The sequence below is a fragment of the Macrobrachium rosenbergii genome, chromosome 47 (genome assembly GCF_040412425.1).
Source record: "Macrobrachium rosenbergii isolate ZJJX-2024 chromosome 47, ASM4041242v1, whole genome shotgun sequence".
NCBI classification, from domain to species: Eukaryota; Metazoa; Arthropoda; class Malacostraca; order Decapoda; family Palaemonidae; genus Macrobrachium; species Macrobrachium rosenbergii.
Window position 1 is genome coordinate 25,545,333 of NC_089787.1, and position 23,137 is coordinate 25,568,469.

General features: G+C 36.1%; 1 protein-coding gene across 10 annotated transcripts in view; it reads left to right on the top strand.

The window, feature by feature from the left end:
• ash2 (Set1/Ash2 histone methyltransferase complex subunit ash2) overlaps nt 1–23,137 on the top strand; it is a 61,496-nt gene that overhangs the window by 14,759 nt on the left and 23,600 nt on the right. For 7 of the 10 annotated variants that reach the window (XM_067090367.1, XM_067090370.1, XM_067090364.1 and 4 more), the window contains 3 exons: nt 366–472; nt 897–1,041; nt 2,512–4,021. In XM_067090367.1, the coding sequence (XP_066946468.1) occupies nt 366–472; nt 897–1,041; nt 2,512–2,613 (354 nt within the window). In that variant the 3' untranslated portion in view covers nt 2,614–4,021. Of the gene's footprint in view, nt 1–365; nt 473–896; nt 1,042–2,511; nt 4,022–23,137 lie in introns of those variants that run through there. The other 3 variants (XM_067090372.1, XM_067090368.1, XM_067090371.1) reach the window with 1 other exon arrangement.

The following is a 23,137-nucleotide window of genomic DNA, read 5'->3' on the forward strand; positions in this document are numbered from 1 at the left end:
ATTTCTTTTCTTTTTGTATTACTCGCAGTACATTTGTAAAATTGATTTCTAATACATGTGACTTTCAAGTTCAATTATATTAGTCTTTATTCAACCAAGATTTAAGGAAAAATATATATTTTTTTATATTTTCATAGATGCAACATTTTGAAAGTTTTTGTTGCATCTGCAGAATGACAAGTTTCATAGGTTGTGTTTTGTCAGAAACATTCTGTACTTGAATGATGTCATTACCTGAAAGACTTGAAATATTGCATTCAGGTAGTAAATGTGTAGTACTGTAGATGTTTTTACATTCCTTGGAAAAGTTATTCTCCGCATGCCTGTGAGACTCGAGTGTTGAATTTTCCTTTTCTCCTTTTCAGCCTCTTGTAAAGTTTCGTTCTCATTTGTACTATGAAGACAAAGATGACTTAGCGGAGTCTGTTAAAAAGCTGAAGCCACTCCCTGGTGCAAAGATTGTTTTCTTCAAGTAAGTGATCATTTACCTGCTGCATTTTAAGGGCAGTGATAAAGGAAGTTATATATTTCTTCAGCAGTTCTTTATATGTCAGGATAACTGCTTGCAAGATATTTTTACCTTGTGTAGTACATCTTACAGTTAAACATTATATTTAATAACAGGAAACATTCCAAGCTGTTGGGGATTATATTGATTAGATCCTTATCCATTTCAAGCTAAATGCCAGTGTGCATTGGCTTGTAAAATTCAGATAAATAATGAATTATTTCGTAAACTAGAAAATCTAGCAAATTCTGCATTGTTCATTTAACTGCATCTGCCTGTAAGGACTCAAAAACGTGATGTGATTACGGAATAAAGTGTATTATGGAAAACCTGTAAAATTTTACAAAATTTCTAGATTTGTTTGATCTGAATACACATTTTTTTACAGAAATGGTAAATGCTATGGGGAGGCTTTCCGAGACATATATGGTGGCACTTACTACCCAGCTGTATCGTTATATAAGAACATAACTGTTTCTGTTAACTTTGGACCTGAATTCAAGCATCCCCCCAATACTCATGAATTCAGAGGGGTAAGTGTTCCATGTACAGTATGTGTTTTTGGTGTAGTTTTCATTTTTTTTACCCTAATTTCTGATTCGCAAATTGTAGCTGCCGTACTTTTTGGTGTAATTTTCATTTTTTTTACCCTAATTTTTGATTAACAAATTGTAGCTGCCTTACTTTTTAGATGATAGATGAAGACTTGAAATTTAAACCTAATTGTTCGTCATGAACAGTGTGTTTTTAGTTTGCCAAAAGTTAGGTTTTCGAAGGAAGGGTGTTGAGATGCAGAGTAAGATGATGCTTGAGTGAGTTGAACTTCAAATGCATTGCTATAATAACAATATTGTATTAAGAAAAATATCTGGCATTATGGTAAGGGAATACTGTAGTTCTTTACATCTCTCATTGTGGGACAGTTGAGAAAATACTTTTGAGAAAATTGCCAGACTTGGCTTGGAAGAAAGTTTATAGATATCAACTTCCTTAAGGCACTAGAATGCATGGCAGCAACTTTGAACTGGAGCTGACTTAAATAAGGTGTTGTTTATTACCTTTCTTCATCATTTTCCTTTGGAAGTTATTGCAAGGTAAACAACTGAAAGGAGTAATGACTTCACTACCAAAAATCATATCTAGCAACAAACCCAATATCTGAATTTATGGTATTGAGTGTCATCTTACTGTTAGGTAGGAATTTTGATTATGAAATGACAGTGCACTGTAGGGTTCATTTACACAGTAGAATTTAGTTGTACTCGGATTTGTTACTACCTAGTCGCTCATAATTTGAAACCAGTATTTACAACAGTAATGTATTTTTTATATTTGTCTTGTTGGCTCAGTTGTATTCAGGGTTTGTACATTCTCAATAGAGTGAACTATTGGAAATATTATCGTCATTCTTAAGTAAGGTAGCCATACCACGAAGTCACATGTCATGACTCCCATAGGCTCACTGTTTAAATGATTTTTTCATCAACATAAACTTAGTGTCTGCTTCATGGGTAGATATTGTCAATTAGTTTTCTGTACAGTATTTAATGGGAATACCATAGGAAGGTAGAACCTCTCTCTCTCTCTCTCTCTCTCTCTCTCTCTCTCTCTCTCTCTCTCTCTCTCTCTCTCTCTCTCTCTCTCTCTCTCAGCTGTAAGAAATGGATGCAGTAAAAATTTTATTATATTTCATTGCCTACTTTAGACATTGGTTTACTTATTTTCTTCTTTGTCTTTACATAAATTTAATTTTGGGGCATTTTTAAAAATCCATATATGTGATTCTCACAGGTCGATGGGTTCTTTATCTTTATAAAAACATTACTCACTTAATTTCATTGTGTTATACTGTAAGGTTTACTAGAATATTATGCGCATGTACTGTAGAGCTTAGGCTGGTAAGTTTACTTGGTAACTAACTTTTTCTGTTCGAATTAGAAGTAATTTGTTCACAGTATCGCGTAAATTTTGGATTTCTCATCGTTTTACTTTTCTTTCCACAGATGAATGAACGATGTGAAGAGTTTATGGTAGAGCAGACTTTAGCTGATATGACTTACTTGGTGGAAAATGAAGGAAAACTAAGATTAGATCTAATAACTTAGGGTAGTAGTGTTGTCTAGAGTATTTTGTAGAATTGGATATATGTGTTGTAGCTTAAGGAAAGGAATCTTTGTAGTTTAGTGAAAGAGTCAAATATGATATTGTACATAATTGAGGCCAGCACTTTTACTTTTGTATGTTGAATAAAAGTAGTAACTTATCATTTTCGTAGAATTACTTGTGTTACATATCATAATTACTTGTCTTGTTTCTTTAAGGGGGCTGAATGCCAAGTTTTAAGAGTTTCAAGGATCTTAACATTTTTTTTTATCTATATATCAAAGATTTTGCATGCAATTTAGTATTCCATAGAGGAAAATTATGGTAAACAGATTTTTGTAGGGAAAATTGACTTGAGGGTAGAATAACATTGATATTGTCATTTGTCTTTTTATTGGCAAATCTGGTTTTGAAATTGACATATAAAGAACTGGCTAATTCATATGTAAATCCTCAGATATTTGCTGTACAAAATTTGGTAAAAGCTCAATGTTCAGATATCAGACTTCAAAGATTATGTGTGTATGTTTTATTTATTACAACAAAACTAAGGTAAGTTGTCTTAGAAACATTCCTGTAGATTAATGACATTTTCCTCTTGCCTTAGACAACAGTGTTTTATTTAGAAATTGGCTTTTAAACAAGGTAATTTGTGCACTAGTAAAGATTTTGCAAGATAGTAATAAATATTATTACAGTGAGGAAAATGATAGAATAACCTACCTACACTCCAGTTTCCCATGGAACATCTGCATGTGTTAAGTGTAGCATCTCTCTCTCTCTCTCTCTCTCTCTCTCTCTCTCTCTCTCTCTCTCTCTCTCTCTCTCTCTCTCTCTCTCTCTCTCTCATTATTCTTTCTTGCATATGTGTTCTAACTGAACTTTTTCATTACTTCCAAATAGATTACATTTTTATGTTAAAAGGGAGTTGCGGGTGTAGTAACTAAAAGTTTCAAGAGTTTGATTTAAGTTCTTTTTGGCCATATCTTTAAAGCGGCAACACATTTTCACATGTTCTCTTTAAAATTTTATCCCCATCAACCTGGAGGGTAGTAGTGGAGCTTAATAGATATATTCTAGTTTGCCATAGGTTTTTTTATAATTTTTGATACACCAAAAACATTTCGTGAAGATTCATGACATTCAGCCCCCTTAAATCAACTTGGCTCTGAATGAATGTTGTAAACAGGTATTGATAGTTTATACAGTGCTATAATGATCCCATAACCGAATTTAAGGCATCTAAGTACGTCATAAATGTTAGACATCACTGCAATCATTGTACTTTTTTAAGTATGGTAAATGACAAATATTTCACAGATGTCTTCTATTAAGAGCTTGCTCTGTTGCATTTAGTACAAATTTTTTCTCATCTGTTGTGTGTGTTTATAATAAAGTTTTAAAATGTAATGTTTTATTGGCAGTTATGCATATAACAGTAGAGCTAAGCCAAATATGACTGGGGTCTAATAAAAGCCCTGAATCAATATATACAGTATAGCTCTGTTATCAAAACCTTGATGTGAAAGAGGGTGATCCATATTTTAGTGGTACACTTCTCAGGAATATATGCCTCGAAGCATTGTTCCTGATTGCAAGTGACTCTTCTCCAAACATGCAAGGTCCTGGTTTGATTACGGCTGTCAGATATGTTCTTCTGCATGTAAGACGGTGAAAGAAACGAGTTGTACATCATAGTGGCCTTAGAATATTTTCCGGGCATTTAGTACCTTGTATGTAGAGAGAATTTGTATGGATACTAATGGATTTCCAGTTGATGTGCAAAGGGAGTAGTTGGGTCTGTGGTATTAGTGTAGAATTAAATTGCCCCTGGTAACCATTTCTTTGATGTTTGAAAACCAGCTGGTTGCACTTAGAAGTTTAGTAAGCCAAAATTATCTAAGTCTTCCAGATTAGATTCACAGCAAAAGCTACTGAAATTTCTCTCTAAAGGCAAACGATCCAAGAAGTTAACCATTCTCATATTCTACTTTAGGTCATACCTGAAGTTTCTTATGCCCAAAATCATCTTCAAAGAATACTCTTGCGGAAGAGGTTAACTCTTGAATTCCTTGAAACCAATACTGTTCATGTGGATGGTGCAAAGACAAAGAATGGATGTGCTGTAATCCATAAGGATGAATTATATGTAAGTTACCAGACTACGCTGCTGTATTTCTGCAGAGTGGACAGCATTAGTTAAGACTTTGGACATCGTTTTGATTAGTTATGATAATGCTTTGTCATATATGGTGGATCTAAGAGTGTGTTTGATTCTCAGAAAGTTTTTAATGGCTTCCATCTTGACTGGCTCTGTCTTGTGCAGGAATTCATGGAAATGATGTAGCAGACAGATGCAAAAGAAGCCACTTTAAATTATTACTATGTAAAGACTAGTTAGGTCATACATTTTAAGAAGATAGCATGACAGACAGTTTTCCCCCTTCCTTGACAAGTATTAATATAAAAGCATCAAGGATATAAGTACTTGGTCTACAAGTTTTTAATGGTAAACAAAAGGTACAAGTTGTTATAACCCAAATGAGGAGAGGACAACCCCTGATCACAAGAACACAGTATACAGCATACATTTTAGATGGTAGCTATGCACTAGTGTGCTCATTGTTGAGCACATTCTGGTGCATTCCTGATTTATGAGTACCATGATTTTATGGTGGAGAGGCTTCACTTGAGCCCCTTACTGCCTTCCCAAAGCAATTTGTATTTTTAGTGAAATTTAAACCCTTTATGTTTAATGTTTTACAGACACCACCTTACATATGAACATTCAGAGATACAAACAAATGGGATTGCAAATTAAAATATCATATTGTTCTTAAATAGGCATGAAGCGTACAGTAACCAACTTGCGTACAGTTCAACATACGAACAGCATCTGGAACGTAACTCATTTTAAGTAGGGTATGTCTGTATATTATTAAATATATAGGTTTGTTAAAGATATCTGCATTTTATATTTGTAATGATAATTTTCTCATGAAAATTCATTCATCTTGACGACCTTGATGGCTCTATATGGCCTCTCAGCCCAAGTGAGGACTACATGGCTCAAATTTCATTCATTCATTCATTCGTTTTTTCCTAAGGCTTTCTCTCTCTCTCTCTCTCTCTCTCTCTCTCTCTCTCTCTCTCTCTCTCTCTCTCTCTCTCTCTCTCTCTCTCTCTCTCTCTCTTGATGATACTTCATACAATACACAAACCTATGGGAACAATACCTTTTATGAAAGTACTGTAAGTATAAGATATATTAAAACTAAGCAGTTGGAGACATTACAACTTTTAATACATCAAGAAATATATATCCATAAGAAAATTTTAAGATCTTGAACTTGACATATTTAAATTTTGTCACATAAAATTAAAAGCAGACAGTATAAGGACAACATAAGAGTGTAAGAAAGATTAGTGTCATTTGCTAAATTAAAAAGAACATCCGAAACAGATTTGTGAGAGCAAGGAGTTAAGATTTTGATATAAATCAGCTGCAAAATAATGACCACAAGGTTTGTTTGTCATTCATTTTATTACAAATGAAAGCAGATTTGGCACAGAACGGTTGTCCTTGGAACACAAATAAAAACTTACAAAAGCAGAAAAAAGTCTTACTGAGACTATAATGGTAACTGTGCCAAACTTTTACCCATCTCTGCAAACTTGTCACAATGGGTTATTATAACATTTGGCATGTAAAGGTTACTTGTTCCAATTCATTGTTTGAATTGTTCTATCTATAATTTTGAAGACTTGCTGATTGAACTAACTGCTTGGGAAAAGACAAACTAATGGCATCATAACTGTATTAGTTCTTATTTTTTCAAATTTTTGCACTGTTCCCATCTCACAAGGTATATTGCAGATTACCACAAAAGAAAGTTTGGCCAGATATGAAATTCAGGTTATAAAAAATCCATACATTATAACAGGACAGCAGTTCCCTTTTTGTACCCTTCTTGCCAGACACTTCACTGTGCAAGATATCACAGCTGACTTAATAGCAAAGTCTCATATTTTTTTATGAAGTTGCTGGTCGAGCTCAGCCTAGAATTGTATCTAAGATAATAGTTAAGCATGTAAGTACTGTACTGTATGTTATCTTCCCTGTTTACGCAGGTGCTTATCGTCTTCGTTTATTAATTAGTTACCAACGGTTGGTGGGTCTCAATTTTTTACCTCCATTTGCCAATTTACTGTCTGTCCATCTGTGTAAATATCATGCTTACATTGTCACGGCAGCTCCTACAAGGTTGAACGATTCCACTCGGACTTGGTTCAAAGGCACACCAAGAAGGGAGGTTTCCCGTAGGGGGATAGCACCATCATCTCATGCGGTACTTGAGGTTCTTTGCAGCGTGCCTTCGACCCCTAGCTGCAACTCCTTTCGCTCCTTTTACAGTACCTCCTTTCATATTCTCTTTCTTCCACCTTACTTTCCACCCTCTCCTAACAATTGATCCATACTGCAACTACGAGGTTTTCCCTCTGTTACACCTTTCAAACCTTTTTACTGTCAATTTCCATTACAGCGCTGAATGATCTCATAGGTCCCAGTGCTTGGCCTTTGGCCTAAATTCTGTACCTGTATTCAATTCAGTTCCAAAAAGGGAGGTCATCTATACGTTTGTTCATCAGTGTGTCTGTCACACTTAGCTTGTCATCGTTGGAGTGTACAAAGAGAACCATAAGCTTTTGTCTGTCTGTCTGTCAGCCAGTGTATCTAGCATGCTTACTTTATCATCACAGCTCATCCTAGTAGCTCGAGGTATTTCATTCAAACGTGGTACAAACACTATCTTCATTATTATTTCTCTGATTTCGTTTTAGTGGCACAGGACAGGACCTTAAATAGAGCGAAGGCCAAGTTAAAAAAATTTCAAATGTTACTAGAACAGGATCAGTTTATCTTGTAATTTGTTATAAAAAAAAAAAATTAGGGACCATAAGGCCATTTCCTATGTGGCCATGTGGGAAGAGCATAATAATTTATGCAAGTTTGTCAGTTTATTCATAAAGCATAAATTACATATTTGATAATCTCTTCTATAATCACTCAAGGTGGTCTGCTGTATTTATGGATAATGTATTCTGCCAGGAAATATGTTCCAAAATTAGACAAAAAAAAAGAGAAAAAAGTTGGCTGACTTATGACCACTTTTAGGACATCAAAGGTCACCATTTATTAATAAGTGCAGACATTCCGTTGGGAGATATGTTTATGAACTTGTTCTTGATGTTTTTAGTGAATATTGTTAACTCATGCAACTTCCTCCACTCAAAATCTTCACAGACTCCTTTTGATATTCATCTCTCAAATCCTCATATTTAACGCTTTCCCATATGTCAGCCATCTCTCGGAATAACTACCCTTCAGGCTAATTGGTACATAGAATATTTTTAGGTTTATTTTTATTTTTTACGCATTGAATATTAGTCCACATTAAACCACTTGTTTACTTTTTTTAAATTGCCTAACTTCCCTTGCCAAGTAGGCTGATACCTGTCATCCATATCTGATTTTTTTATTTGTTATTTATTTATATTGTAATGTCTCCATCGTATTAAGTGTTCCGTCTGAATACATTTCATATAGTTTTACCGTTGAAGATTTAGTTCCACAATAGCACGGTTAATTCAGTTAAAGTCTTAAGTAATTTTTATCCTTGTTTTTACCTTCAGTTCATGTATTAATTCGCATACATTATCTTTTATTTAAGCAGAGATCTTAACGTGAAATTTTTTTAGATATCTCAATATCTTGTAACAATTAATCTCTGCTTGGCTCCGCAACTGGTGGCATTATTATTGAATATCAACAACTCTGTTGTTTAAAGATGAAATTGCCATTGACATCAAAGGAAAGTCTAAAATTTATGTACTAAGAAATTCACTGATTTATTTAATGAATAATTATTTGTCCGGCCTAGTTTTCCAAATTTCTCTCAGAATAATATAAAGTTCGTGCAACTACACTTTACAGACCGTAAACAACATCTAATTATTACACAAAGCCATTGGAAATATTGTACTAAAGTTAATATTTGACGCATGATTTTTATGCTGAGGGCATTCGAAATACATCCCCCTTGGTAGAAACTAATGTTCGCGCCCGGTATAAAGTCATAAATCGCCCTTGCACCCCGTGTATCTAAACATAACGAGAAACATGTAAGACGAAAAGTTCTACCAAGTTGACACTCAACCTTGATAATGCTCGGTATATGGCGCTGATGGAACTTCGTGAAAGACAGCTTGTCGTAGCTGGTATGATCGGCCCTTCGGAGCCAAGATGGTTTATTTAGACAGAACACGCATCTCTTGATAGTCAGTGTGCTGGCTGTTTATGTTGGGGGTGACGTTGAGGAAAAAAAGGGGGAAAAAATTAAGACACATGTCGGGCGTTATTTTTGGTGGCGGCCAACGCAAGGTATTTAAGTGGCGAGGGGCGGTTAGATGCCAGAGGTTGCCACTTTATGATCCCGCCTATCACTCCAAGTCTCCAACATACTTTGCACTCCATCGCTCCAACACTTCTCTCTCGACATTGCTGTGGCCTTCTGTAGCCTATCTTTATAAATAATTAAAACAAAAACGTTCTTGAATATTCTGTATTTATCTTTAAAATGGTCAGGTTGAAGCTTCTTATAAAGTAACTTTTTTTGCAGTTTTCAATTAAAAATTTTTATCCCCAGTTTTGTTAGGCCAATTTTTTGTGCATTAAATTCTATTACTGTCTTACTTTCATGCACACACGAAATCTTCTTAAGCCATTATTCACTTCAAAAGAAAGTAAACAAAGATAAATTCATCAAAGGCCCATGCATTCCCCCCATAATGTACCTAGACGGTCTAACACCAGGTGTCTGGGCGCGCAAAATCTCACAACCTTGGACGAATTTAACCTTGATTTTTGACATGATATATACATCTCCCATTCTCACTCTCACGACACCTCGAATTAGACGAGATCATCGCTTTGCAGGTCTGTTGTTGTTGTTTATGCTGTTGGAATTCTCTTAAGTCAGACGAGAGAAACTCGAGATGTATTGGATGGCGCTTTTTCTTTGTTTCCTGGCTCTCGTTGGAGTCACGTGTTCGTAAACGGATCGTTCTCTCTTGTGTTTCGGCTCAGAAGATCCTCTCATTTCGGTGTCACTTTAAACCTTAGATCTTTATTATTATCATTATAATTTTGACTTTTCAGTTTATAAATCTATTGATAACTAAGCCATCTAAAGTGTTATAACAAACCTAGACTGTTATAGGCCTACGAACTGGTAAACCAGTCATCACTTTATACTATTGACTACTTATGTTGGAGGAAATAGATGATAATTTTAAAGGTTGTATAGGTGTCATTCCTTGTCAATTTAGAATAAATCTCTGGTATAGACTCCATTCTCTCTTTCTCTCTCTCCCCAGTGCATGAAATTAATAGAAGTCCCAATGATGTTTTTCTACAGTAAAGACAATTTAGTATAAAAAAATCAGGTATACGAAAAACCTATCTTTAAATACTATCATTGTGGTTTTTCTTACTGAGCAGTACATCAGATTATATGTAATTATATATATTATACATAATATATATATGTGTGTGTATGTCTGTAATTACATAAGTCAGTGGATATCTTATACACAGTGTATATAGTTGCTGAAGAATGCAAGGCACCGCGAGGGTACTCTAGGTGATGGTGTTGGCCCAGTCCCAAATATTGTTTATGAATCGGGTATGTTGAGGGTCGTAGTCTCCCACCAAACGTCAACATTCTTTTGATTTAGTATGAGCATTTTTTAAAAGCATGTCTTTATGCCTTTATTGAAATCCTCCTCCTCCCCCCCTTTCCCTCCCCTCCCTCTCCCGTAAGGGGTAGGGGAGACGAGTTAGGTCTAGGCCAGGTGCGTGTTTTAACTTTTGCTCTTCGTCAGATTCGCACGAGTGTTTGTGGCTAGGCTTAGTCACCAACTTCCCAGGTTAACTGGGTGGTAATGTTGACAACATTATTGTTTTCGTTATTCTTGAAAGTTTTGCCGATTTGAAGAATTTTGTGGTTAAAAAGAGGTCTTTTGATTTGAAATGTGTTATACTGCATTGGGATACTACGTAGTACTATTTATTTATATATTTAATAAACGACTTCGTAAACGATTTTCTTGGTTTTTTAGCACCAGATAATCCAATTTCATTTTATAAATAAGTCTAAGCCGAGTCTCGGAACCAGCCGTTATATATCTTGTGCTAAGCGAAGAATATGTTTCTGACACTAATCTGTTTAGATTCAGCACAATTTGTTGAACGCTTTTACAAATTTCCTCATAACCACAGACTTAATCCGCGCATTTATGTCATGGCAGTGTACCTAATTTATTTTGTCATAAATATTCTGGTAGGTGGTAAATATAAATTCACTTAAAATATGAATGGACATATATTGGCACCATAGCTAAGGAGACGTACCAGTTTGGTATGGTACTGAATTTATGTTCCTGTAGTTACAGATATGAATTATTTCTCCAAAGATCTGGAGCTACATTAATTAATGAAGTACAGGGTTTTAAGAACCTATATCTCTTAAAGGTTAGCTAGTTAATTTCCTCTTCTGAGGCTGAAGAAATTCACGCCAGTATAACAAGTGAATATAACAGTTGAAGTAATTCTAAATAAAATTCCAGCCTGAAAGAATACCCCGTTGAATAACAAGTCCCAGTAATAAATACGTACACCCCTGAGGTAATAGTTTTGATTCAGAAATAAGAAACTGTAATTATTATGGTATATTAGAATACAATATGTACAATGTCAGTTCAATTTTGTAAATATTTGGTCAGAAGCTTCACTGCAAAAATGATTGAGCAGCGTCTAATATGTTCTTAAGCTAAGACTGCTGAACGATTGTGAGCATTACCAAAATACTCGTAATGCAATTGCATTAGAGAAAGGGGTATATACTATAGGTCAAGTGTCACTGATATTGTAATGACAGATGAATAAACAAAAAATAGGTCACATGTGCATACGTAAACATTTGCTGTCTTCAGCATAAGTTGATTTAAAGGCAATCTGTTGAAATTTACGATCACGCATCTTGCCAGTGCTCATTCCTCCCAGAACACAGAAATTCCTGCGTCTCCGCTTTTTCTCTCTCGCGTAGCGCAATAAAACTTACCTGTTGAAGGTGATTCACCACCAGGTGATTCTGGGCCAAATCACGACATCTTTATGAACGCGCCCTAAAGATAGTGGAAGTTAATTATGGAGGCCCCATCTGCCGTGCACCGCTGCGTTCCGTTGGTGTAAAGCTGTCAAGTCTGAAAGCAGAAGATGCTTGCATGCATAATGTAGTTGTTGTAGAGTTGGTGTTAGTAGTAGTAGTAGTGGGCGGTAGAAGAGGTGGTAGTACATTTGCTTTAGAACGGCACTCCGTGATGCTTCGTAAAATGTTCCAGTTAGCGTTTCCGATATCTTTATTTTTCAAATACGATTTATCAAATTGAGTGATTATATATATATATATATATATATATATATATATATATATATATATATATATATATATATATTTTTTTAAGAGGTGTTGAACTTTGTGTAGGATAGAACAGAACCAGTAACCAAGCCAATATAACACAGAGAACACGTTAGCAACCAACAAGGGAGAGAGAAAGAAACAGTACAAGAGAAAGCTAAGGGGCCAGACCCACTTGCTCCAGTTATTATATCTAACAATATTTCATTTTTCATTTTGCACTGACAGTCTGGCGTCACAATGACGACCTCAAAACATGATATGCTCGCAATATGCGCATAGTCCATAACATGACGTTTGTCACGGTGCATTTTCCGGATCGTGGGCCGCCTCCCACTGAGCATGCGCGTCCCAAGGCCGTCACTCGCGTGTCGTTTTGACCCCGGGTATATTATTTTTTTATACTCATTACTTTGTTTATTTTAGCATACTTTTTTCTTGCTTTATTATTGAATGGTAAAGATCGATACATCCAGGTGATTTTTTTTTCAGATTAATGACTCATGACCCCTACACTGCCCCAAAATGGAAAACTGCAGTATCTGCAAAAATACAAAACTGAGAAAAATGGTAGATACTGCAATTTCCCATGCCGTACTGCTGATTTTGCAGAAACTGCAAACGGGACCCCCTAAACAAAGCATTGAAGAATCATTCAGAAACTGCAGTAACTTGTGTATTAGTGTTTCACGAGCCCAATAGGTGGTATATCTCAATTTCGAAAAATGTGCAAATACTGCAGTTTTCTATTTTAAGGCAGTGTAGTATTTTAATCCCTGACCAGATCTTTGTCATCATGAGAGTTTATGATTCGATAATTATATCAGTTACGTCTTGTAACTCCGATTAACTCGCCCTTCACTTGGCATGTATTAATAAACGGTTGCAGCTATTTTCACTTGTAAATCTGAATTAGAGGTGAATCATTTGAACATATTTTTACCAGAATTTCCTGTTTAGGATGAAGATGCCTCTTGATAACTATTTAGTTTTATGATTATTCGTATGATTATTGCTAGTTATTTTTACTATATATATATATAATATATATATATATATATATATATATATATATATATATATATATATATATATATATATATATATATATATATAGTTAGTTTCTTGTAATAATTGCTACCCAACATTATTGTTATTTTTATTTTTATTATTATTATTATTATTATTATTATTATTATTATTATTATTTTGACGATTTATATATATGTATATGTATATATATATGTGTGTGTGTGTGTTTCCTGTAATCATTGCTACCAACATTATTATTATTATTATATTATTATTATTATTATTATTATTATTATTATTATTATTATAAGAATACCACCAGTGATCATAACAATAAACTGTCGGTCCCAGTCGTCATCGCAAGGGGGTCCTCCAACAAATCGTCCCCGTGACCTAAAATTAAATTTTGACTGTCTGTCCAAACGTCAGAAGTAATTGATTCTTGGATTATGCTTGCTTGCTGAAATCATTCGCTTGTTTCACATCCCAAAGCAGAGGAATATGTGAGATAATTTTGGCCCTAGGAAGGGTTTATTTAGATCACTGTAAAATTGAGGAGAGAGAGAGAGAGAGAGAGAGAGAGAGAGAGAGAGAGAGAGAGAGAGAGAGAGAGAGAGAGAACCGGGGTGGGGCAAGGGGAGGGAGATAGGTGTTAATGCTTTTGTTTGTTTTCTTATTTTTAGATATCATGCGTGTGCCTAAATTTACATACATAATGAGAGAGAGAGAGAGAGAGAAACAGGGTTGGCGAATTGGAAAGGTCGGCAGATAGGTTTTAATGCTTTTACTTTATTTTATTTCTTCTTATTTTAGGATACGTGCAACTGAATTTACATAATTTAGAGAGAGAGAGAGAGAAAATCGAATGATTGATAATATTCGTTACATTACCAATAATGGTCCTCCTTCATATTGGCATTCACAGATTGGCACGATGTTTGCCTTAGACTGACGCGCACTCGAGGAAAGAAGAATAATTTAAGAGACTTAGAGAGAGAGAGAGAGAGAGAATGATTAATGCTCTTGACACTTCACCCAACAATAAATGCTTTCTTTAGGCTCTGAGGTTACGGAACGAAGACACTCGCTCGTTTAATGAGAGGGGAAGATGCTTCCAGAATGATCACGTTCGCATTTAACTCACAGGTAAGAGAGACACAAAAACCCTAGGCCCAGGTGTGTATGTGTCTGTATGTGTCTGTATGATGTGTCTGTTTGTGCGAGTCCCATTTGCTTGCCAATAGCGATCAGATCTGTCTTCGTTTTTGTTAAATGAGATATTTGCATTTCACTTGAACCGTCGAAGATTCCCTGAACTGACTCACCTGACGGGCCAAATGAGTCTCTGGTAACGCCTTTTCAAAAGGGAGTTTTTTTGGGGGGGTTTAGGTCGAATGGTAAAACTGCTTCGCGGTTTATCCGCGTTCGAATTCGTTTTTCTCAAATTATATTCGTCCGGTCGTGATGGTTTGAGGCGTTGTGTATATCTTACTTATTTTTAATCTATAAATCTTCCGCAATTTTTAAAATATGTTAGGAAGTGTGAGATTAGGAATAAATAAATGATTAATGGTGGTTCCTCAAGTGTAAATCAGTTGTTTTTCGGGAGAATTTACAGGTATATATGTCTCTGATACCAAACTGTTTACATTTGTAAACAGCTGAAAGTTCTCATGTCATCAATTTGTACTGGTGTGTGTTCAAGACATGTTGTTTACGCCTTCTTTCCGAAACAAAAAATCGTCTTGTAATAACACAGTCTCTCTCTCTCTCTCTCTCTCTCTCTCTCTGTAACATCAGGATTTAATTAAACATGTAACCTATTATTTACATTCGTCAGCGACAGCGGTGGTTTATGTGAGGATTAGAGAACTACAGCGTTTGTAAAACAAACATTTCGTAAACAATTGGTCAGGTCGGTAACGTGACCTCGCCGTGGTTATGGGGGGGGGGGGGGGCCGCTTCGTTTCCCGCTACCGGACATCATAAATGCTTCAGATCTCTTGCAGTTGGAATTTATTAATTGCAACTGGAATTTATTAAGGCTTTGTAGTGACGAGCGTATAAAAAAAAAATAAATAAATCAGTAAGCGCGAAGAATTCGAGAAGTTAAGAGGGCATTGAGGCTATTACAATTACGCGTCACTTTAGGTGGGTAGTGTTGTCAGTGCACCTCATGCGGTGTACTGTAAGCATTACTTAAGGTTCTTTGCAGCGTCCCTTCGGCCCCTAGCTGCAACCCTTTTCATTCCTTTTACTGTACCTCCTTTCATATTCTCTTTCTTCCATCTTACTTTCCACACTCTCCTAACAATTGATTCATAGTGCAACTGCTTTGAGGTTATCCTCCTCTTACACATATCAAACTTTTAATGTCAACTTCCGTTTCAGCGCTGAATGGCCTTAGTTGCCCCAGTGCTTGGCATGTATGCCTAAACTCTATAAATCAATCAATCAGTCCATCTTGGAGCAGAGAGAGAGAGAGAGACGAAGTGATTGCATTTCACTTGTAGTGAATTTGACTTCGTTTTGAAAAAAAGCTTTACGGAGAGAGAGAGAGAGAGAGAGAGAGAGAGAGAGAGAGAGAGAGAGAGAGAGAGAGAGAGATCGCACGGTATGTCATGACATCTCATCATTATGAGTATTAAGCATACCTTGCCATTTGAGAGGGACCTTGCCAACCCCGAACCCGAAGGCGACAGACTCCATAACTCGGGAGATGACAGCCATGCTGAAAGAAGCGAAGATCTTTGTCATCTGTTATTTAATTCTGTATTTACGGCAGTCACATCTAATTTTCTAGAAGAGCAATGGGACGGTATTATCGTGCGGTTGAAAGGGCAGGACGCGTGGTCTTTGTGTTATTGAAGAATTATATGCGATGTATATGTGTGTTATATATTGGTTTCTTTTATGTTGCAACTCGACTGATTTAGATGTATAGCCATATAAATGAACGTATATGTATGTGTGGATAAATGTGCTGATATATATTACATATTTATGATTTGTACAGAAGGTAACATGTACGCTTTGGAACTTTTCTGTTCATTGTAGAAAATCAGACCTAGTCAGAGTACATGGCTATTAAGGGCTAATTCGTAATGTTCCTTCTTCTGTTCCATGCTAAGACCCTTCCCACACCTAGCTGCAACCCCTTTCGTTCCTTTTACTGCACCTCCTGTCGTATTCTCTTCCATCTTACTTTCCTCCACCCCCTCCTAAAAGTTGATTCACCGGGCAACTGCGAGGTTTTCCTCCTGTTACACCTTTCAAACCTTTTACCGTTAATTTCCGTTTCAGCGCTGAATGGCCTCATAGGTCTCAGTGCCTCGCCTTTGGTCTAAATTCTATGTATAAAGTTCAATACTTCTTCATAAGAAATCCCTGATTACGGTAACAGTTAAAATAAAAACAACATTCTAAAATCCCCCATCCTTAACTTCCTCTAGTCTAGAGTTTAAACGCAAGGCCCAGCCGATGTTAAGCAAAGGTTAGGTATTAACTGGTGGGTGTAGCAACGCTATTTTGAGACCTCCCTATTTCTTTTGAGAGGACGCGGGTCTTAGCCAACAATGAGGCTTTCAATCGTTCTTTCCTAATAGAATTGATATTATTTTAGTATTATCTTAATGATCATGGTCGTGTGAGCGTCTAGGATAATGAAATGGCTTGGAATTGTAAATATTTGTGTTACTTGAATCGGCTAGTTTGATATTTTGATGTTAGTTTGTCTGGAAATTAACTATTTGCTTTGGAGTTCAAAACCACATTTTAATTGCTGCCAAAATATTGGTCTTGTATTGCTCCTGAACTAGATAAAGTTTAAGAAGTTGGACAGCTAGGTAGGAGAAAACAAAGGGAACAAAAAAAAAATGTGCAGTAGACGAGGGCTGAAGGGAACTGGTGACTATCTTGAATAAGATTTACTTTTAACTTTTTCTTGGTGCTATTTCAGTATTAGAACCGAAATTTAAAATTCATACCTGGAATGACAGTTGGTGAATTCGTAAATTCAAACATAGATTGATTTGTGAAGTTTTCTTCACTATAGTAAAAGCAAGACTTGATGAATACCTATGAATGAAGCTGTATTTTACATTGTACCCATCGCTTAGGAAACCCGTTTTGGGGTGAGGCTGCAAGACAGACCCTACACTCTCCTCTCCAAGAAAGCCTATAGTAAGTTGTCACCGATTTACGAGGCTGTCTCCGTCTAGCACCAAACCACCTTTTTATTCCTCTTCAAAAATTAAACGAGCTTCGATGAGTAACAGAGAGAGATTCCTGTTAGCTAATGTCTGGAAAATCATACCGCTCCTGAGATAAACATACCTTATGCATTGTTTCCCCTGCCCTTGGCTGCTCGTCAAAATATCGCCGACCTTGAGTTTTAAATCTCGCGGTCTTTTTCGAAGCTTGCCAGTTTCCGCGACAGACTCCCCCACCTCCCCCCCCCTTCCTCTTGTTTTACGAGAAAAATGAGTGTAGCTTTCGCTTACGTAGTAGTGATTACTTCTCAGGACAACGTAGCAGCGAATAAAGCTAGTTCTGTCATTAATTTATACACGCAAGAACTGCCGTCAGTGCACCTCATATGGTACACTGGAGGCATTACTTAAGGTTCTTTGCAGTGTTGCCTTCGGCCCCTAGCTGCAACCCCTTTCGTTCCTTTTACTGTACCTCCGTTCATATTCTCTTTTTTCCATCTTACTCTCCACCCTCTCCTAACAGTTGATTCATAGTGCAACTGCTTTGAGGTGTTCCTCCTCTTACACCTTTCAAACCTTTTCCTGTCAATTTCCATTTCAGCGCTGAATGACCCCATAGGTCCCAGTGCTTGGCCTTTGGCCTAAATTCTATATTCAGTTCAGGTCAATAAAAGAGTACTGGTTGATTTTTACCTTAGCTGACTCGGCAAGCATTAGCCTAAAAACGAACCCGTTGTCACCCTGGGGAAGAGTCGACAGAATCTGTAGCTTAAGAAACATAGTTTACTTCTTTGAAACATATCCCTTCCTCACAATGTAGGTAATCTTCATTTTCCATCTCACATAAAATTATAATAAAGTTCTCGATTTGTCAAGGAGAGTCACACGTCACTTTAAATCAAGCGCTTAATTATCGGGGAATATCGTAGTTTAGCTTGCACAGCATATTTTACTTCTTGCTCTGGGCATTTCATGTGTTAATGAATATCACAGATACGTACACACTATATACATATACAGTATATATGCATATATATAATTATATAATAATATAATTTATAATAGTTTATGAATTCCCTGATAACACACATCAATTATAACCGCCCTGAACATCAGGCATGTTCAAACGAAAGCAAGATTAAAAGAGAATTCAGATACAAATTCTGCCAAGGACACACACCTCCCTTCAATGTCACGAGTGCTGCCGCGTCTTTGGTGTAGGTACTGTTTTCTTGCGCTGTCTTCCAATCGTGTTTACGACTGAGCAGTCAGGAGATAGAATTCGCCGCTGTCAGGATCTCAGTTTGTTAACTTGCGGGAAAAGCAGTGTCTGTCTGTAAATTACTTTGGAAGGTTTGGAGGTAGTTAAATAAATGTAAAAGTCTCTTGATACATGTCGGACAAGATGTGGAAGAATTTGATTCAGCATGTAAGTGTTATCCTGTAAGAAAAGTTGACATCTTTCGTAAATTGCATTGGAGGTTTGGAGCCAGGTTTCAGGGAGTTGAAATGTGTCTGATAAAGTTGAAAAATATATAAAGAAGTTAGTTCAAGTAATAAATTACTGGTATTATATTTTAAAGAGTATAATTATGAATAAAATTAACCAGTGATATCATAACTGGAAAAATTCCGAGGCATTGTATTTAACAAACAAATAACATTATACTGAGTCTTTGCTTTTCTGTGACTGGTATTGTTCTCTTAACTGAATCACATTGAAGGCGTTGTTAATGTTTCGTGGTGTTCAAAAATTTACAAGGCAATAAGTTTTAAGATATCGGTAGGCAAATTTTCCCGGGATACATTTCGCCTGTTCGTTGTCATGAATATTCACAAAAATCGTTGTGTTTTCATAAGTTATTCTCCTAAATTCACAAATGGAGTTGTATGATATATATAACCCTTATTATGAAAGTTCCTTAAAATCATAATACAAGTTCCCAAGGTTAGGTTAAAATAATATGTCGTGTAATTGGAACTTCAGAAGTTCAAGCGAAGGTGCAATACATTGCTACCCTAATACTGGTCGCCTTGCATTTCAATACATTTTTATCTATTTGTTAATTAATATATTTATTTTTTCTTTTTTCTGCTTTCCCTTTATCTCTTACTTCTTCCTGATGAACACCTTAATATTCTTTGGAAGCTTGAATTTCAAGTCAGTGGCCCCTTTGGTGGGCTTGTTCCATATGAAGAGGGTTCATCTTCTGAATAATAATTATAACAAATAAATAACACTATTTTCATAAGAATAACAGTGAATAACAATCTGGAACTGAAGTTAAGAAAGCATAAAGCAATTAGGTATAAAGTAATACAAGTTATTTATTGAATACTGAGAAAACAACACAAAATCCTTGAGAACTTCTAAATGAACCAGAGAATGAACTAAATAACAATAAAACATTACCTAACGTGGAAACTTCTATTAATTAAAAAGGCTTAAACAAACATTATAACCAAACAGAATGAATAAAAAATACAGGATAGATCACTTTACAGACATATTCATTCCATAAATAAATATTAGTTGACGAGAATTACGAGGTCTTCAAGATTGCCAAAACCTTAGCGCGTCCATGACCTACAATTCAGAGCGCCTTTAAAGTTTAAAAAGTCTAAAATTTTCCTATTCATAGCTGTTGTAGTGGTGATGCCATGTATTAGGAAGAGTTGAACTTCTGAAATCAGTAAGCAAGCCTTTGGGTGGTCACTGAGCAATTGGTTGCTCTCGGACATCTGTGATGTCTGTGACATACTGAAGTCCCCTAAGGAATGCCGTCCGGCGTTCTCAAGGTTAGATGGAATTGTCGATATGTCAAAGATTCTCTCTCTCTCTCTCTCTCTCTCTCTCTCTCTCTCTCTCTCTCTCTCTCTCTCTCTATGTCTAAATCTCTCTCTCTCTCTCTCTCTCTCTCTCTCTCTCTCTCTCTCTCTCTCTCAGAGGATATGTTAAACTCTCTCTCTCTCTCTCTCTCTCTCTCTCTCTCTCTCTCTCTCTCTCTCTCTCTCTCTCTCTCTCTCTCTCAGAGGATATGTTAAACTCACTCCTGTCTCTCTCTCTCTCTCTCTCTCTGTCTCTCTCTCTCTCTCTCTCTCTCAGTAGATATCTTAAACTCTCTCTCTCTCTCTCACTCCTGTCTAACTCACTCTCTGTCTCTCTCTCTCTCTCTCTCTCTCTCTCTCTCTCTCTCTCTCTCTCTCTCTCTCTCTCTCTCTCTCTCTCTCAGTAGATATGTTAAACTCACTCCTGTCGAACTCTCTCTCTCTCTCTCTCTCTCTCTCTCTCTCTCTCTCTCTCTCTCTCTCTCTCTCTCTCTCTCTCTTCAGAAGATATGCTAAACTCAATTCCGTCGAATTTAAAAAGATGTATTGTCAGTTTGTATCTTATAAACTTTCAAAATTGGTTTCAGATTGTTGTGATATACTTGGTGAGGTATTCCGTGTTTTTATTTCCAAGTGAATATAAATAAGAACTTGTTCTTTTGAATTTTTGACAATTCCTTTTTCTAGGGAACCAAATTTTCGCGTATGAAAAAAAAAGTTTTTATTTTTCTTGATTAATGAACACCTACAATAATCATGATTACAAAGCTACACGAACCATTATCAAAACAGGAAAGAATTGCGTAAATACGGCTGATAAACACAAAAAGAATCACATTACATTGGTACTCTTTGAAATTGTGATTGTTTTGAGTATATTCTGTAGTCAGGAAAACTGTGAGTCACCTCTTTCTTTTCCAGTACGTGAAAATTTGGTTCCCCTTTCTTGTTCAGCACGTGAAAATTTGGTTCCTCTTTCTTGTTCAGCACGTGAAAATTTGGTTCCTCTTTTTCCAGTACATGAAAATTTGGTTCCCTTGATGAAAAAGGTGATCGGTGGAGACATCAGGTTCGTCATTCATTATAATTTAAGAATCTGATGGTCATCGCTAGAAAGTTACAGAAATAGAGTATCATGGTTTCCTAGTTTAGTGTTGCTTAAGACAAAAAAAAAAAATTATAAACCACCATTTAATTAGCTGCTATTGACTGTAAAACATATTTCATGTGATTACTCCAGTTTCACCCGGCAGCGAAGGTTACGTCTTGGTCACGAGTCCCATAAGAAAAAAAACCTCGAGAATAAGTTTTAAAAAAACTTTACAAGGTGTTATGAAGCAATGTATAATGAAATTAATTGATATAGCTATTGTATTGGTCCATCCCTGTCAGAGGCTGGTCTGTTGGTTCCTGTGAAAACTAAGCCCATTAGTAAACATTTTCATACATTTACATATTTATGTTTAAGTCATTTATTTACTTTTGGTTTCGATTAGGCCTGGTCTATAAAAGGTTTTCGTAGCGCTCTCTTCATATGGTGCCAGCGTACCATCTAATTATCGCAAGGTTTTTGCTCAGTCGAGTTTTTTGTACAGCGTATAATGAAGGTCACCGAAAATAGAGCTATTTTTCGGTGGTCTCGGTGTAATGCTGTATGAGCCGCGGCCCATGAAAGTTTAACCACTGTACAGTGGTGGCCTATCCTATATCGTTGCCAGAAGCTGGATTATGGCTAACTTTAACCTTAAATAAAATCAAAACTACTAAGGCTAGAGGGCTGCAATTTAGTATGTTTGATGATTGGAGTGTGGATGATCAACATACCAATTTGCAGCCCTCTAGCCTCAGTAGTTTTTAAGATCTGAGGGCGGACAGAAAAAGTGCGGACGGACAGACAAAGCCGGCACAATAGTTTTCTTTTACAGAAAACTAAAAAGTGGCTTTAAAGTCTTCCGTGAAAACCTACCGAAAGTATTAAGATTTGTAAATAGTATAGCCTTGAGTAAATACCCATAATCACATAAGCCATTTGCAGCCGACCTAAGCTCTGAAAGTCAGCCCACTCTGTCGAAATTCCCCCAGTTTCCCATAATTCTCGCCTCTGTAACAGCCAATGGCTCGATGTTATCGTTGATGACGTCACGCCGTTTCCTCTTCTTCTTTCGAGCCCTTTTTTTTCCCCATGAAGATTAGGGAGTCTTGTTTTGACAGCATATGATCCATCAAGGTTATTTTTTACCTCCAGATCATTTGAGATACAGCAATTCGTCAAGTTATTGGAGCGTGTTTCCTCTCGTGAGACTTGTGATGGCGTGGTTATAAATTAAAAGAATGAACAGAGATTGAAGTATATATATATATATATATATATATATATATATATATATATATATATATATATATATATATATATATATATATATATATATATATATATATATATATATACATACAGTATGTATAATATATTTATATATATAAGTATATATATAATGTATGTATGTATATATGTATGCATGTATGTACGTATGCGTGTGTGTGTGTGTGTGTACACGCGGGCGACTGTGTGCTGTAATTAGTCAAATATTTCCTCGCCGGTGATGTTTGCCTCTATAATGTTGTGCATTTGTTGTCTCTCTCTCTCTCTCTCTCTCTCTCTCTCTCTCTCTCTCTCTCTCTCTCTCTCTCTCTCTCTCTCTCTCTGTTGAATAAAGTCATATTTTATATTCCCATCGAAGCTAACATCCAGGGATTTAATATCGCTTTTATCCTCGCTTAACCAAAACGCTGTGACTCAACAGGAATACTTCATGTCACCTATCCTATTGTTTGCTTCTTTACATTATTACTCGAGGTGCCATTGCTTTAAACCTCCCTTGTATAAATATTCAAATCTGATCTACGAAAATTTTTTT